The sequence below is a fragment of the Biomphalaria glabrata genome, chromosome 3, assembly GCF_947242115.1.
Source record: "Biomphalaria glabrata chromosome 3, xgBioGlab47.1, whole genome shotgun sequence".
NCBI lineage: Eukaryota > Metazoa > Mollusca > Gastropoda > Planorbidae > Biomphalaria > Biomphalaria glabrata.
This window is the reverse complement of record NC_074713.1, coordinates 23,024,279-23,041,250: the sequence shown is the minus strand read 5'-3', so window position 1 is coordinate 23,041,250 and position 16,972 is coordinate 23,024,279. Positions and strand designations below refer to the sequence as shown.

At 36.2% G+C, this 16,972-nt stretch overlaps 1 protein-coding gene across 2 annotated transcripts in view; it reads left to right on the top strand.

The window, feature by feature from the left end:
- LOC106070916 (protein dispatched homolog 3-like) overlaps positions 1-12,057 on the top strand; it is a 70,770-nt gene extending 58,713 nt beyond the window's left edge. For both annotated transcript variants that reach the window (XM_056024278.1, XM_056024279.1), the window contains 5 exons: positions 935-1,061; positions 6,033-6,160; positions 6,900-6,989; positions 9,305-9,475; positions 10,445-12,057. In XM_056024278.1, the coding sequence (XP_055880253.1) occupies positions 935-1,061; positions 6,033-6,160; positions 6,900-6,989; positions 9,305-9,475; positions 10,445-10,876 (948 nt within the window). In that variant the 3' untranslated portion in view covers positions 10,877-12,057. The remainder of the gene's footprint in view (positions 1-934; positions 1,062-6,032; positions 6,161-6,899; positions 6,990-9,304; positions 9,476-10,444) is intronic.
- The last annotated feature ends 4,915 nt before the right edge of the window (positions 12,058-16,972 follow it).

The window sequence follows — 16,972 nt, the reverse complement described above, 5'->3', positions numbered from 1 at the left end:
GGGAAAAGACGCTATTAGTTTTGTGTGAAATGTCTGTCCGTCCGTCCCGTTTAGATCACGTAAACTAGAAAAGATAGTGAAAATCCGACATCATAATATTTTAGTCCATTTAAGGTTCTGATGCAACGGCTACTTTTTTATTTTCTAAAAGCGAAAAATCTAATTTTTTAAATCACTTATTCAAGCAGCTTTTACAACTATTCACTATTAATAGTAACAAACACTGGAGGCTCTTTAGTAGGAGTGATGTCTATTTGCCATATCTCCAATACATTCATGCAAACGGTTTTTTATTTTTTGTCAAAAAAACTTTTTTTGTACAATTGTATTGCTAAGTTAAGTAATTTCTGTCATACTAATTACTATATTTACTCTAAAAAAAATGTTTACTTTTTTTTAAAGAGAAAATTTCTATTTAGTATGCATACAATTTGGACATAATTTAAAACAACAATTAAAAAGTAATTTTTCATTTTATCGCGTGAACTGCAACTCAGAGAGAAAGCTACAAATCACTAAACTAAAGAAAAAAAAAAAATTTAAATTTTTTTTTTTACGAAATGTTTTTATTTTTTTAGGAATAAGCGATGGACCATTTACAAAGCAATTAGATCAATTAGATATTCATTATAAGACATTAGTTAGGCCAGGTTCACATTTAACTTCACATTCACTTTCACCTATCCTTTGGTTTGCTGGACCGCTGGGGCACCACACAAGATCTGTCAACCTTCTTTCTCCATTCTTCTCTGTCATTTGTCTTTAATCGAATTTAATTCTTATGTTCTTTCTGAAAATATTTATACCTGCCTTTTTACCTGCATGGGTTGACCACTTCGGGGGCCGATTTTGAGTTTGTGTTTCCACACAAACTGTCTTTGTAACCTTGTTTTTATATAAAATTGAAAATATGTGTATATTTTGTATTCCTCAGACTATTAAGTCTTACTGGATAAATAATCGATACAATGGAACACTTACACACGAGTATGGGACATATTCGATACTGTTGGGCGAGTCAAAAGATGCACGGGATACTTCAACGATACTCTCTAAACCAGGTCAGTATTCTCTTGCATACTCTCTGAACCAAGTCAGTATTCTCTTGCATACTCTCTAAACCAAGTCAGTATTCTCTTGCATACTCTCTAAACCAAGTCAGTATTCTCTTGCATACTCTCTGAACCAAGTCAGTATTCTCTTGCATACTCTCTAAACCAAGTCAGTATTCTCTTGCATACTCTCTAAACCAAGTCAGTATTCTCTTGCATACTCTCTAAACCAAGTTAGTATTCTCTTGCATACTCTCTAAACCAAGTAAGTATTCTCTTGCATACTCTCTAAACCAAGTTAGTATTCTCTTGCATACTCTCTAAACAAAGTCAGTATTCTCTTGCATACTCTCTGAGCTTCACGTAGTACAATCACTCTTGTTAGCCTGCAGACTCTTCATAGGTTAAACATTGACACTGGGTGAAACCTGGACACTGGACGGATATTTTGAAAACGGCTCTAACGATTTTTTTATAGAAATTTAACAAATTATCAATATCTTTGGGAGAAAAAAATACTCATATAGCCCCACAGTGTAAACTATGACCGTTATAAATACTCAAAATATAATTATCTTAAAATTAAATTGGCTTTCGTCTTTAATACGCTTTAAACGGAAATTCCCCCTGGATTGTAAGTCTCTCCCAAATAAATAAAACAAAATGTCAAAAAAAAAAAAATCTTACTTCAACAATTGTGTTCGAGGCACCACAGCTGATTCTATAACAATCTTCTCGACATTTTAATGTATCCTCTCCCCACCTGTGGATCGCTTCCTCGTGCTCACATCGGAGTGGGGGCGCTAAGGGTGTCATCTTTTTTTTTTCAAAGGGCAAAATAACTTTTTGTATTGGTTCATAATTAACACTAGTCTAGTCTAGTAAAAAAAAAAAAAAAGACATTATTATTAGTATCGATGCTTAATTCAGAAAAAAAAAGCAAACTCCCCCTTTCAGAACTTGTGAATTATGAGGGGGGGATGATGTAAAGATTATCTGCTTATACGGCCGCGGTTATTGACGGTGTCATGTGGCCAGCACAACGTCCAACCGCCTTAACTTTACCCCTTAACTAATGCCAGTGACCCATTAGAGTTGGGTGGACACGGCGGTGTCCTAAAAATTTCAAGATTCAAAATCCCAGTTTTCATCTAGATTCGACTCCGAGATCCCTAGGTTCGGAAGCCCAGCTGAGCCACCACGCCAATGAAAATGTTTATAACATTTCGAGACAGGCGTCTACAAGATGGCTAACAAGATCTTTTTTTAAAAAGACATCTCAGTTGCGTATCCGACTGTCTGCCTAAGCGATTTTAGTAGATTTTACCTGTCTGTCTCATATCAGTCAAATTTCTCCCATTGGTTTACCATTGTCCTGTTGTTTTTGTAACAATCATTTACCCACTACAACATCGTCCTGTTGTTTTTGTAACAATCATTTACCCACTACAACATCGTCCTGTTGTTTTTGTAACAATCATTTACCCACTACAACATCGTTCTGTTGTTTTTGTAACAATCATTTATCCACTACAACATCGTCCTGTTGTTTTTGTAACAATCATTTACCCACTACAACATCGTCCTGTTGTTTTTGTAACAATCATTTACCCACTACAACATCGCTCTGTTGTTTTTGTAACAATCATTTACCCACTACAACATCGTCCTGTTGTTTTTGTAACAATCATTTACCCACTACAACATCGTTCTGTTGTTTTTGTAACAATCATTTACCCTCCAGGACATCGTCCTGTTGTTTTTGTAACAATCATTTACCCACTACAACATCGTCCTGTTGTTTTTGTAACAATCATTTACCCACTACAACATCGTTCTGTTGTTTTTGTAACAATCATTTACCCTCCAGGACATCGTTCTGTTGTTTTTGTAACAATCATTTACCCACTACAACATCGTCCTGTTGTTTTTGTAACAATCATTTACCCTCCAGGACATCGTTCTGTTGTTTTTGTAACAATCATTTACCCACTACAACATCGTCCTGTTGTTTTTGTAACAATCATTTACCCACTACAACATCGTTCTGTTGTTTTTGTAACAATCATTTATCCACTACAACATCGTCCTGTTGTTTTTGTAACAATCATTTACCCACTACAACATCGTCCTGTTGTTTTTGTAACAATCATTTACCCACTACAACATCGTTCTGTTGTTTTTGTAACAATCATTTACCCACTACAACATCGTCCTGTTGTTTTTGTAACAATCATTTACCCACTACAACATCGTTCTGTTGTTTTTGTAACAATCATTTACCCTCCAGGACATCGTCCTGTTGTTTTTGTAACAATCATTTACCCACTACAACATCGTCCTGTTGTTTTTGTAACAATCATTTACCCACTACAACATCGTCCTGTTGTTTTTGTAACAATCATTTACCCACTACAACATCGTTCTGTTGTTTTTGTAACAATCATTTACCCACTACAACATCGTTCTGTTGTTTTTGTAACAATCATTTACCCACTACAACATCGTCCTGTTGTTTTTGTAACACTCATTTACCCACTACAACATCGTTCTGTTGTTTTTGTAACAATCATTTACCCACTACAACATCGTCCTGTTGTTTTTGTAACAATCATTTACCCACTACAACATCGTTCTGTTGTTTTTGTAACAATCATTTACCCTCCAGGACATCGTCCTGTTGTTTTTGTAACAATCATTTACCCACTACAACATCGTCCTGTTGTTTTTGTAACAATCATTTACCCACTACAACATCGTTCTGTTGTTTTTGTAACAATCATTTACCCTCCAGGACATCGTTCTGTTGTTTTTGTAACAATCATTTACCCACTACAACATCGTCCTGTTGTTTTTGTAACAATCATTTACCCTCCAGGACATCGTTCTGTTGTTTTTTGTAACAATCATTTACCCACTACAACATCGTCCTGTTGTTTTTGTAACAATCATTTACCCACTACAACATCGTTCTGTTGTTTTTGTAACAATCATTTATCCACTACAACATCGTCCTGTTGTTTTTGTAACAATCATTTACCCACTACAACATCGTCCTGTTGTTTTTGTAACAATCATTTACCCACTACAACATCGTTCTGTTGTTTTTGTAACAATCATTTACCCACTACAACATCGTCCTGTTGTTTTTGTAACAATCATTTACCCACTACAACATCGTTCTGTTGTTTTTGTAACAATCATTTACCCTCCAGGACATCGTCCTGTTGTTTTTGTAACAATCATTTACCCACTACAACATCGTCCTGTTGTTTTTGTAACAATCATTTACCCACTACAACATCGTCCTGTTGTTTTTGTAACAATCATTTACCCACTACAACATCGTTCTGTTGTTTTTGTAACAATCATTTACCCACTACAACATCGTTCTGTTGTTTTTGTAACAATCATTTACCCACTACAACATCGTCCTGTTGTTTTTGTAACACTCATTTACCCACTACAACATCGTTCTGTTGTTTTTGTAACAATCATTTACCCACTACAACATCGTCCTGTTGTTTTTGTAACAATCATTTACCCACTACAACATCGTTCTGTTGTTTTTGTAACAATCATTTACCCTCCAGGACATCGTCCTGTTGTTTTTGTAACAATCATTTACCCACTACAACATCGTCCTGTTGTTTTTGTAACAATCATTTACCCACTACAACATCGTTCTGTTGTTTTTGTAACAATCATTTACCCTCCAGGACATCGTTCTGTTGTTTTTGTAACAATCATTTACCCACTACAACATCGTCCTGTTGTTTTTGTAACAATCATTTACCCTCCAGGACATCGTTCTGTTGTTTTTGTAACAATCATTTACCCACTACAACATCGTCCTGTTGTTTTTGTAACAATCATTTACCCACTACAACATCGTTCTGTTGTTTTTGTAACAATCATTTATCCACTACAACATCGTCCTGTTGTTTTTGTAACAATCATTTACCCACTACAACATCGTCCTGTTGTTTTTGTAACAATCATTTACCCACTACAACATCGTTCTGTTGTTTTTGTAACAATCATTTACCCACTACAACATCGTCCTGTTGTTTTTGTAACAATCATTTACCCACTACAACATCGTTCTGTTGTTTTTGTAACAATCATTTACCCTCCAGGACATCGTCCTGTTGTTTTTGTAACAATCATTTACCCACTACAACATCGTCCTGTTGTTTTTGTAACAATCATTTACCCACTACAACATCGTTCTGTTGTTTTTGTAACAATCATTTACCCTCCAGGACATCGTTCTGTTGTTTTTGTAACAATCATTTACCCACTACAACATCGTCCTGTTGTTTTTGTAACAATCATTTACCCTCCAGGACATCGTTCTGTTGTTTTTGTAACAATCATTTACCCACTACAACATCGTCCTGTTGTTTTTGTAACAATCATTTACCCGCTACAACATCGTTCTGTTGTTTTTGTAACAATCATTTACCCACTACAACATCGTCCTGTTGTTTTTGTAACAATCATTTACCCACTACAACATCGTCCTGTTGTTTTTGTAACAATCATTTACCCACTACAACATCGTTCTGTTGTTTTTGTAACAATCATTTACCCACTACAACATCGTTCTGTTGTTTTTGTAACAATCATTTACCCACTACAACATCGTCCTGTTGTTTTTGTAACAATCATTTACCCACTACAACATCGTTCTGTTGTTTTTGTAACAATCATTTACCCACTACAACATCGTCCTGTTGTTTTTGTAACAATCATTTACCCGCTACAACATCATTTTGTGATGTCAAATATTACACACCAGTAAAAAGATTAGATAGCGATACCATTGAGACAGTGATACCATTGAGACAGTGATACCATTGATACAGTGATACCATTGAGACAGTGATACCATTGAGACAGTGATAGAGAAACCTTTTCCCCGTAGATAATCGTGCATGTTTTTTTATACGAGCATATGTCTCTGTGTGTCTCCAGGTGCTTACTACGGCACTCGACTGAGGTATGCTGGCATTGAAATCAGGACAACGCTCACTGCTGGCACTAAAGACTTTCAAGCCGGACTTGACATTTATAATGCCTGGGAGAAGTTTGTCTCTGATGAGGTTGGAGAAATTTTAATTGTCTAAGAATAAATGTGTCATAATAAACTTAAACTTTAAACAGTTCTATAAATTATTTGTCAAAAGAGAGGGCTCGGCTACATTCATGATTTGGGATTCTTTCTAAACGTCTAAGCTGTTAGTTAATTGTTTTTCTTGTTAAACAAAATCACTTGGATTAAACTTTACACAAATATTTCGATTCAAAAACACATGAAGATAATCTGTAAAACAAAATACCGTTTAAATGCTAAGAATTATATTACAAATTTAGTTGAGACTCATTTTAAAATGTAATTATATTTTCTACTTATTTAATTTAGAAAAATCATAATAGATAGTAATGGTGTGTGTTAGGTTTCGTTATATGATGAGACTTTTAATAATACAAGAACACAAAACGTCAACGTCATAGATTATAATTCATTTAATCTTCATGAACACTAAAACCATTATTTAGTTTCTATTCCTCCATATTGGTTCTCTTCCTTTCAACACGCATTCGCTTCGATCCACACTAACATGCGCATGTAACAGTGTGTGTGTTTCATAGGCTATAAACCTCAAAACCTTTTATTTATTTCTATCTAAAAATAAACACACCAAACCTGGGACTCGTTGAACTTCTAATTTAGACCTTTCTCACTGCCTTCGTGTTTTAACGTGCTAACACGTTTTTAGATGTTACTATTACCTGAACATTATCAGACACTTGACAGATTTGAAAAATTTTCTTGAACAGGTCAGCCAGATGCCCCCTTCACTTCAGGGAGGGATTCAGTTAACACCCGCTGCAAGTTCCAATGAATGGCATGAATTTAAAAGACAAGAGGTGAGAGTGAAAGATTAGCCTGTGTGTTCAAAGATCTTTCGATAAAGTTAAAGATATCAGGCTAAAAGACTTGAGATTAAAAGACAAAAGGTTAAAGTTAAAGCAGGACCGGCCTTAGGCATAGGCAAACTAGGCAGCAACCTAAGGCTTCCGATTGGTGGAGGCCTCGCACAGGGCTAAACACTTTGCAAAGCTTGTATCAAGTCTCAACTATAGCAGAGCACTAGGGCTCTACTTCTACTAGCCTAGTTATAAGTCTCTGCTATGACTCAAGGTTTATTGACAAATGGTTTCATCTACTGGTTACACTACTTATGTTAGAAGACCCTCGCTGTTTTGTTTTTTATGAATTGCGTCATTTTATTTGTTCGATGGTTATTTTTATTTTGCTATTTCATTGGAGACCACCAAATTCACTTTGTCTATGACGCTCAAATACCAAAGGCCGGTCCTATTTAAAGACATGAAGCTAGTTTCAAAGACCTGAAGTTAAAGTTAAATACTATACCTTGTGTTGCCTGCCTATAAGTAAATCCAGCACTGGGTATCTATCTCGCATGCTTTTTAGATATTGAAGGAGTATGAGACACCTTCGATTAGACATTAACGCAAAGACTTAAACTAGTGTAGTCAGATAGTTATTGGTGTCAGAAGAAATCAGTAATATTCAAGCATAGTGACAAATGCTGGTTTATTATCAATCTTTATCATCAATGTTAGGACTTTTTGAACTAAAGTAGCATGTCATTTTTATTGCCTTAAATCAGAGAACAAGTATAAATCAGAGAGATGAAGTATAAATCAGAGAACTGAAGTATAAATCAGAGAAGTAGACTATTCTGCTCACTAAAAAAATCTGATTATCTGCTTCTTTAATCATGTGTCTTTGTGATTGTGATTTCTGACATTTTCGATACGAGGTTTTATCTTGTGACACGGTGTGCAAGTTAGCCCCTAAGTCGCATAACGGCTTTTCTTGTGTATTCTTTTATAAGATGCAATGACGTAACAATGAATGACGTCAGATGACAGACTGCAAAATATTGTTATTGTTTTGGATTTTAGCTTTATGTAGTGCTGTCCATTTTTAGTCTGATCATGTCTACATAGCTAATTTATTTTGATTTTCGTAGACAAAATAGGAAGTAAGTCAAAATCATATTCGGGCCTAACCCAAACTCTAACCCCTAACCCTAACTCTAATCTCAAATATCATGCTAATATTGTAGTAATATATAATTGTTAGTGGGAAGCGTGGTCGAGAGGCCAAGTACGCTTGAACTTGGCTTGGCTTGGCTCGAGGTTCGACTGCCCGACTCGAGCAGAGTTGTGCAGCACAGAAAACCTTCTCCCAGATCACCCCTCCCCCCCACTGGTCCACTACTGAGATTGGACTATAGCGCTCTGAGCATGCAATAAGCTTGAAAGTAGCGCTATATAAACGCCATAATTTATTTATTTATTTAATATAAATTGACTTACAAGTCATTGTGTTGAATTAATATTTTCGAATTAATCCACTACTCTTTATTTCACTCTATAGGAAGGTGCATTAGAATTTATAGGAAGGTGTAAATATGCAAACGAATCTCCATAGTGCAGGTTTCCTTCAGGCGTCAGACCTTGAGCGGTCGTCTTTGTTTGCCGACCAAACTGGCATTTTACATTCTAATTTATCCAATAATAATAACACTTAGGATTTAACTGGTGAGCAGGGGCGGACTTGATGTCAAAATCGGCCCGGGAAATTCTATACAATCCGGCCCAAAAATATGTATATAATATGATGGGCATCCAATTCGATGTCTATCTGTCCTCAAAATCATTGTTAAGTATGATAATGTATCGATAACTATACATGCTCAATATCTTTATAAGAAATGTAGGCCATATATTGCTTTTTAATCGCTACTAGTAGCACTGTCTACGGTTGTAAGCTATTACATTATTTCGGAAAATGTCTTAGATTAAATTAGTATTACACTGTAGAGTGTGTGAAAGATTTCTTTAAACGACGTTCAAAGGGTCACTTTTAGAAAAGAATATTACAAAACCTTTAACAATTTAATACGTGTCATAGTGGCATCCATGCGGCCCTTTCGGTGGCCTACCGGCCCATTTAGGTAAATGCCCACCGGGCATTTGCCCGAATGCCCATATAGCCAGTCCGCCCCTGCTGGTGAGGCACAGAGAGTTTTCTTTTTTCCCTTCTGTTATTGTGTTATGTAAATTTAATGGATTTCATTTTTATGTTTTTTTTAGCGTTAGGTTTTAAGATTGGTTCTTGTTCCAAGTTTTTCCATTATTTTTTCTAGGCTCTAGCCAAATCAGCGCTTCAAGGTATCATTATTGGCCTCTGTCTGGCCTTCTTTGTTCTCACATTGGCCACCACCAATGTCATCATCAGCACTCTGGCCACCATTACCATCGTCCTCGTCACAGTAACCATAGCTGGATGTATACCATTGTTTGGGTGGAAGATCTCAGTAAGTAATAAGACACTCAGTGTCATGGGCTCAACAAAGTGACTAACCACATTTAATATGAATCATTACACCAAGATGCAATCACTGCCGCCATCCTGAAAACAAAATAATTCAATTGAAATAGGCTAGTTCTCGTCAAAGCCTTTGGGACGAACAGCAAAAGCATTGCCACTATATCGACTATTGAACAGTTTCTTATGTTGCATTACTTTATCTTGATCAACTTGCTCTATACAAACATGTATTGCATACATAAGACTACAACGAAGGCTTTGATACTTGATAGATATACCCTACATAACGTAAGATCTAGATTATCATACTCATTGTGATAGCCTTATAGATAAATATACATATGTATATATACAGTGAAGTAGCTAGGATGGGGTAGGGGGTCCAAATTCGAAAGTCCCCCCGGCCCTTCCCCCCCCCCCCAACCAAATGAATGATGAATATAAAGTTTATCTTTTCTACAATTTTATATACAAAGTCTAAATTTTCATATGGGTATCTTTTGTTTTAACTAGATATCTAGATAATTGACCGTTATTCATGGTGACAAATCTCAATTCATATCACTTCACGTCGTGCTTTCTGTGCAGCAAAGACATCTATAACATGATCTAGAATCTAGATCAATGCTAATATTTTTGACTCCACGTGAATAGCAAGATTGCATGGCAGTGGCGTAACATTAAATACATATTGTAAAAAAAAAATTGGACATTTATTTGGTCAATTATCTAGTTAAAAACAAAAGATACCCATATGAAAATGTAGACTTTGAACATAAAATTGTAGAAAAGATTAACTTTATATTCATCATTCATTATATTCATTATTGAATTTGATGCATAATCGATCCTTTCTTAATAATAATTTTCATAATAATAAGTTCTAGTTTCAAATTTCAACATGTATATTTTCATCCTAAATAAAACTGATTTTATTGCTAAACTATTTGCCTAGGTCATCGAGTCTATCAACTTGTCACTAGTGGTCGGCTTGGCCGTCGATTACGTTGTCCATCTCTCTGAGAGCTACCACAACTCACCCCAGAAAACCAGACAAGCCAAGGTCAGGGACATGCTGGAAAGCATGGGTGTCTCCGTGGTGTCGGGGGCCATCTCCACCCTAGGCGCCGCGGCCTTCATGATCGGCGCCCAGATCCAGTTCTTTTTACAGTTCGGCATTTTTATGTTCTGTACCATAGGGTTCTCTCTCATCTACTCCCTGTGTTTGTTCACCCCCGCCCTCGCACTGATGGGCCCAGAGGAGCACTGCGGATCCCTGGTGCCCCTTGTTCGGTGGGTGTGGTATAAAATTATAGGTCGTGGGAAAGAAGACACTCAATGCAAGGACTGTCATGGGAAGGGGTTCGTCAAACACAGCAAGGATTAGGACCATTCCTTTGAACACGAAACAGCAATGTGTACATAGTTTCAACTATTTATTTCTTGGACAAATACATTCCACTCAATGCTGTATAGCTCTGTGTCTTTGTTGTTGTTTTATTTCCATTTAATACGGCGCCTATGACTTGGGATGAAGATGTAAATAGAATGATCAACAAGAAATAAAAGATTACTTTTTAAATACAAAACTTATCTAATTTCATTTCGCTGAAAATGGCAGGGTTTAGCTCCCTTTCTGCTATTTACAACAAAATTAACTAATTAGTACTGATTGATTAACTAACTGGTAAACTTTTGGATTGATTCGTGTATGATCATCGACTATGAATAATTATGCAAAATTTCAACTTGATCCGAGAATAAGAGGTGGATAAAAAAAGGTTTCAAAACGTAAAAAGGGGATTAAATCCATCCACATCTATCATTAAGTAGCATTTATTCCCCTTATTTCGATATCAAAAGAAAATAATGGTCACGAGTAATTAATTAACTAATTGGATACTTTTTTTTCGATTGATTCATGTCTTGTCAGGTGCAATGGACAATTGTGCAAAGTTTCAACTTGATCCGAGATTGTGAGAAATGAGAGGCAAAATGTGTTCAAGCTTTTTACCAGACAGACACAGTGAATTGATATAAGTTTTGTAAAAAGTAACGCTAAGACGATCTCTAGAATAGGGTGGGATCAGGTTCAAATCTCATACACGGTTGTAAAAAATTCAAGAAAAAGAGATTTAAATATATTTGCCAGTGCCTGCGATACAACGTCCTTGGAAGCATACGAATATTTATGCATTGGCGGTTTCTCGTCATTTTAAGGCTTATTTCAAGGAAGGAATTGTGCAACTGAATATGATTTTCTGGAATCCTGTAACATTCACTATACGAACCATGTTCAGAAGGGTAAATGATGATTGTGTGTGTTTTATATAAACAAAGTACATAGAAGCCTAATTCAATAAGCCCAGGTCGTGTGTGTATGTGCGCGTGTAATGTATATTGTACGTGTTTGCAGCTATATATTGTTCTTGTTATAAGTAATAACGCTGAGGTGTACAATTGTAGTCAAACTGAATAACTATTCGTTTAGTTTACTTTCTTTATTTTATTGTATCTTATAATTTAAAAGATTCCATTCTAGAGTTATGTATGTTTTTTTAAATACAATTTAAAGTAGTTATATATATATATATATATATATATATATATATATATATATATATATATATATATATATATAAAACTAGACAAAATGTCAAAGTGAAAAAAAAATTTGAAAACTCTTTTTATTGTCTTGTGCTTTAAAATTAAATTTACAATTAAAAAAAAACTAAAGTATTGACAGAGAAAAAATCATTTTTAAAAACTCCTTCAATGTATTTCAATGTATTTGTGTTACTATTATGACACTAGAGTTGTACAAATGTATGAAAATAATTCTTGTTGGATTATGACTACAACACTTTTAGAAGGTCCACCTAGCCTTCTTGAAGTCCACCTAGCCTTCTTGAATTGTGATATTTATTTACTCATCTAAATTTAATGTGATGTTTTATTATTTTTCTTTGCTATGTACTATTATAATGTGTGTAAGCTAGAGACACACACACACACACAAAGTGTTTTACAACAATATTGTCTAAATGACAATGATCTTTTGGGTAAGTAAAGTTCTATTATGTATGTGGCTGGCACAGGGCCAGCACAACCAAAGCTACATCCTTAGTGGGTCTTGTGGAACGGGGTGGGGGACGTCATAAGTGGACACACACTCTGATAAAATCTAGAATCGAATACAAGAACTATTTAACTTAAATTTAGGGGGAGGGGTGGTGGTGGCTTAGTGTTAAAGCGCTTGGCTTCGCAAACGAGGAATTCCGGGTTTGAATCTCAGTGAAGACTGGGCTTTTTAATTTCGGGAGTCCACCCAACTCTAAAAATGTCTGACATTAGTTTGGGAAAGTAAAGTGGTTAGTCGTTGTGCTGGCCACAGAAACAGATGACCTTTGCATCATCTGCTCTATATATCGCATGATCTGAAAGGGTACTTTACTTTTTGTTTTATAGTGGAAAGTGTATTTAATAGTATTTGATGTGCACTACTGTATATATATTTTTTGATAGGGTTAATGGTATTGGTATCATTTTTTATTTTCACAAAGCATAATATATAAAAATTTAGAAACAATGTTTTTAAGTTCTGATGTATTATATAAAGCCTGTGTTTTAAAATGATCCTTATTGTTATTGTGATAATTACTGTCATCGTAATCATGACCGTCCTTGGGGTGACTGTGGTCATTGTGGTCTTTACTGTCAGTGTGGTCATTACTTTCATTGTGGTCTTTACTGTCAATGTGGTCATTACTTTCATTGTGATAATAACTGTCATAATTGTGATTATGGTCATTATTGTCATTGTGGTGCCTTTGACTGTAACAATTTTTTTGGATAAATTGTATTGTGCTGTGCGAATGTTTGTGAGTAATATTTTATACAATACTAATAGAAATGTGTTAAACCAAAACTACTTAGATTTTTTTCTCCTTTATTTCTTGGTCAAAATGTATTTAATGTGTCATGTTTTGAGTGTCTGTTACTATTTGTTCATTGAAATCATTGATATCAGACCTTCTGACTTGATATTAGACCTTCTGACTTGATATTAGACCTTCCGACTTAATATTAGACCTTCTGACTAAGTTTCTATCTTCAACCTTAAAACAGCGGAACACTCGTAGATGTTTCAGCCAAAGGATTGGACTCTCCACTAGTTGAAACTTTTTCTCTTTTCTTCTCTCGGTTTCTGTGTTTGTCTGTCTAACGAAATATTAAAGTCTCTGTAATTTATTTTCTATTATCTCATGATAATTACAATATTAAAGAGAATGTCCACTTGCTTGTAAAAGGACACTCAATTCTTTCGAAATTGTATTACTTTTCTTAAAGATTGGGGGAGTAGCCTAATAATTTATCAAATAATATGATCTCACGAAGGTCGCGGCCATCCATTTTGGGCCCTAAGACAACCTTGTAGAAGACAGGCGCAGTCATCCATTTAGGGCCCTAAGACAACCTTGTAGAAGATAGGCGCAGTCATCCATTTAGGGCTCTAAGACAACCTTGTAGAAGACAGGCGCAGTCATCCATTGAGAGCCCTAAAGCAACCTTGTAGAAGACAGGCGCAGTCATCCATTTAGAGCCCTAAAGCAACATTGTAGAAGACAGGCGCAGTCATCCATTTAGGGCCCTAAGACAACATTGTAGAAGACAGGCGCATCATCCATTTAGGGCCCTAAGACAACCTTGTAGAAGACAGGCGCAGTCATCCATTTAGGGCCCTAAGACAACCTTGTAGAAGACAGGCGCATCATCCATTTAGGGCCCTAAGACAACCTTGTAGAAGACAGGCGCAGTCATCCATTTAGGGCCCTAAGACAACCTTGTAGAAGACAGGCGCAGTCATCCATTTAGGGCCCTAAGACAACCTTGTAGAAGACAGGCGCATCATCCATTTAGGGCCCTAAGACAACCTTGTAGAAGACAGGCGCAGTCATCCATTTAGGGCCCTAAGACAACCTTGTAGAAGACAGGCGCAGAAGACGTAAAGAAGACGTAGACCCCTGGCGGACAACGACTTTGTCAGCATCAGGTGTGAAAGAAAAATATGCAGGTTGCAAATGGGTTTGTCTAGTCACGTGAAACACTGTGTTCATCCTTAAGCTTAAGAATCGAAGACATTGCCATTATAATTATTATTAGATACTCAACACTTTTGGCAAACAAGAGACATCCCCGGAAAACTTCTTGCTTTACGCTACTCTTTACATTCTGTTATGTGAAAATTCTTAGCATGTTTCATCAGAGTTGAAGAAATCCTCTTCCTAGTCCGAATCTCCCGCAGGACGACAGGGGAATGGCAGCGAGCAGGGTTTGAACCTGGGACCGTTGAGAGGACCGAACGATTGTTCAGCGCACATACCGCGCGACCACACGGGTTGGATGTGCGTCATTGTATGACAGTTCACGTGGAAATAGGTCTGTATAGTCAGACTAACTAAATAGTCTGTTGTTTTGTTTCAAACAATGACTAGGCGCGCAAAATAAGACCAATATTTTTATATACTTTCTTATTCGGTGTTGTTGTTGTTTTTTTTACATAATTGTTTGGCTTAATTTTAAATTATACATAAAATTTAGAATGTATGCTCAGCTTATCACACTAGACAAAAAATCGAAATTATTATAAAGCATTAACGTCACAGGAAACAAACACGTTTGTTGTAAAAATATATAATACTTTTAAAAATAAAACTTGCTTTATCGAGTGATTATTTTCCCGTGTTGCCGGCTCGTTGATCGGGGCACGCTTCGGGGTTAGGGCACCTTTCAATCACTGCCATAACTCTTAGTACATTTTCCAAAATTTATTAATTACGACTAATTTATTAATTACTTTCTTGTGTTTTTTTTATTAGCGGCCCCCGAAAGGGGAAAAGACTCTATTAGTTTTGTGCGAAATGTCTGTCCGTCCGTCCCGTTTAGATCTCGTAAACTAGAAAAGATATTGAAAATCCGACATCACAATGTTTTAGACCATTCAAAGTTCTGATGCAACGTCTACTTTTTTTTCTGAAAGCGAAAAATCTAGTTTTTTAAATCAGTTATGCAAGCAGTTTTTTAAAGACAAAAAGCTAATTAATATGCATCATAATTTAGACCTAATTTAAAACCAATAGTAATCTTGTAAACTTCATTTTCCTAATATATTTTATTGCACAAGCGTGATATGCACTATTAGAGTATTCGAATAATAGATTGAGCTTTTTCAAAACAATTAGATCAATTATAAGACATCAGTTAGGCCAGGGGAGGCGCGGTGGCTGAGCTGTAAAGCGCTTGGCTTCCGAACCGGGGGTCCCGGATTCGAATCCTAGTGAAGACTGGGATTTTCAACTTTGGAATCTTTGGGCGCCTCTGAGTCCACTCAGCTCTAATGGGTACCTGACATTAGTTGGGGAAAAGTAAAGGCGGTTGGTCGTTGTGCTAGCTACATGACACCCTAGTTAACCGTAGGCCACAAAAACCGATGAACTTAACATCATCTGCCCTATAGACCACAAGGTCTGAAAGGGGAACTAGTTAGGCCAGGTTCACATCTAACTTTACATTCACTTTCACCTATCCTTTGATCTGCGGGACCGTTGGGGCACTACACAAGATCTGTTAACCTTCTTTCTCCATTCTTATCTCTCATTTGTCTTTTATATAATTTCACTCGGATGTTCTTTCTGAAAATATTGAAGCCTGCCTGGGTGGACCACTTCGGGGGCCGATTTTGAGTTTGTGTTTCCACACAAACTGTCTTTTGTAATCTTGTTGGTTCATGTGTTTTTATCGACAATGAAGAATTGTGCAAAATTTCAAGTTAATCAGAGAATGGGAAGTGGGAGAAATAACGTGTCAAAAAATTTTGATAAGACAGACGAGTTAGTTGGTAGGCCTATAAACTTAGTAAAAAGTGATCACTCTGTTTGTCTAGTACATTATTTGTACACGTTAGGTCTCCCACACTCATTCTCGGATCAAGTTGAAACTACAAAATTATTTGTTGTACCTAACCAGGGGCGGACTGGGTATCAAAATTGGCCCGCGCATTACCATATAAACCGGCCCACAAATGGCATGTCATATATTTTCGGTGGGGGGTGGGATTTTCACCCCACTCCGCAATTTAAACATAAATATATATATATATATATATATATTAGTGTGTGTGTATACGTAATTAATCTTCATTACTTTCTGATCTTTCATTCTTTCAAACGTTTTTTCTACCCTACAATACTCTTTTCCTATAATTAGTGGAAAGACAGTACACACTGCCAAGGGACAGGTAGGGAGTCCGGGGGAGCGCTGTGAGCAGCCCCAATGGGGCCCGGTACCAAGAATAATTTCCGTTATTTTAAGCTTTAAAAAATGCATATTCTTAGGTATATACAGTGCAATTAGCCTGCTACTCTTCCGCTAAATTTGCTATTCACTGGAGTTCAGCAGTTCACTGGTAGAAAATGGTAAAATG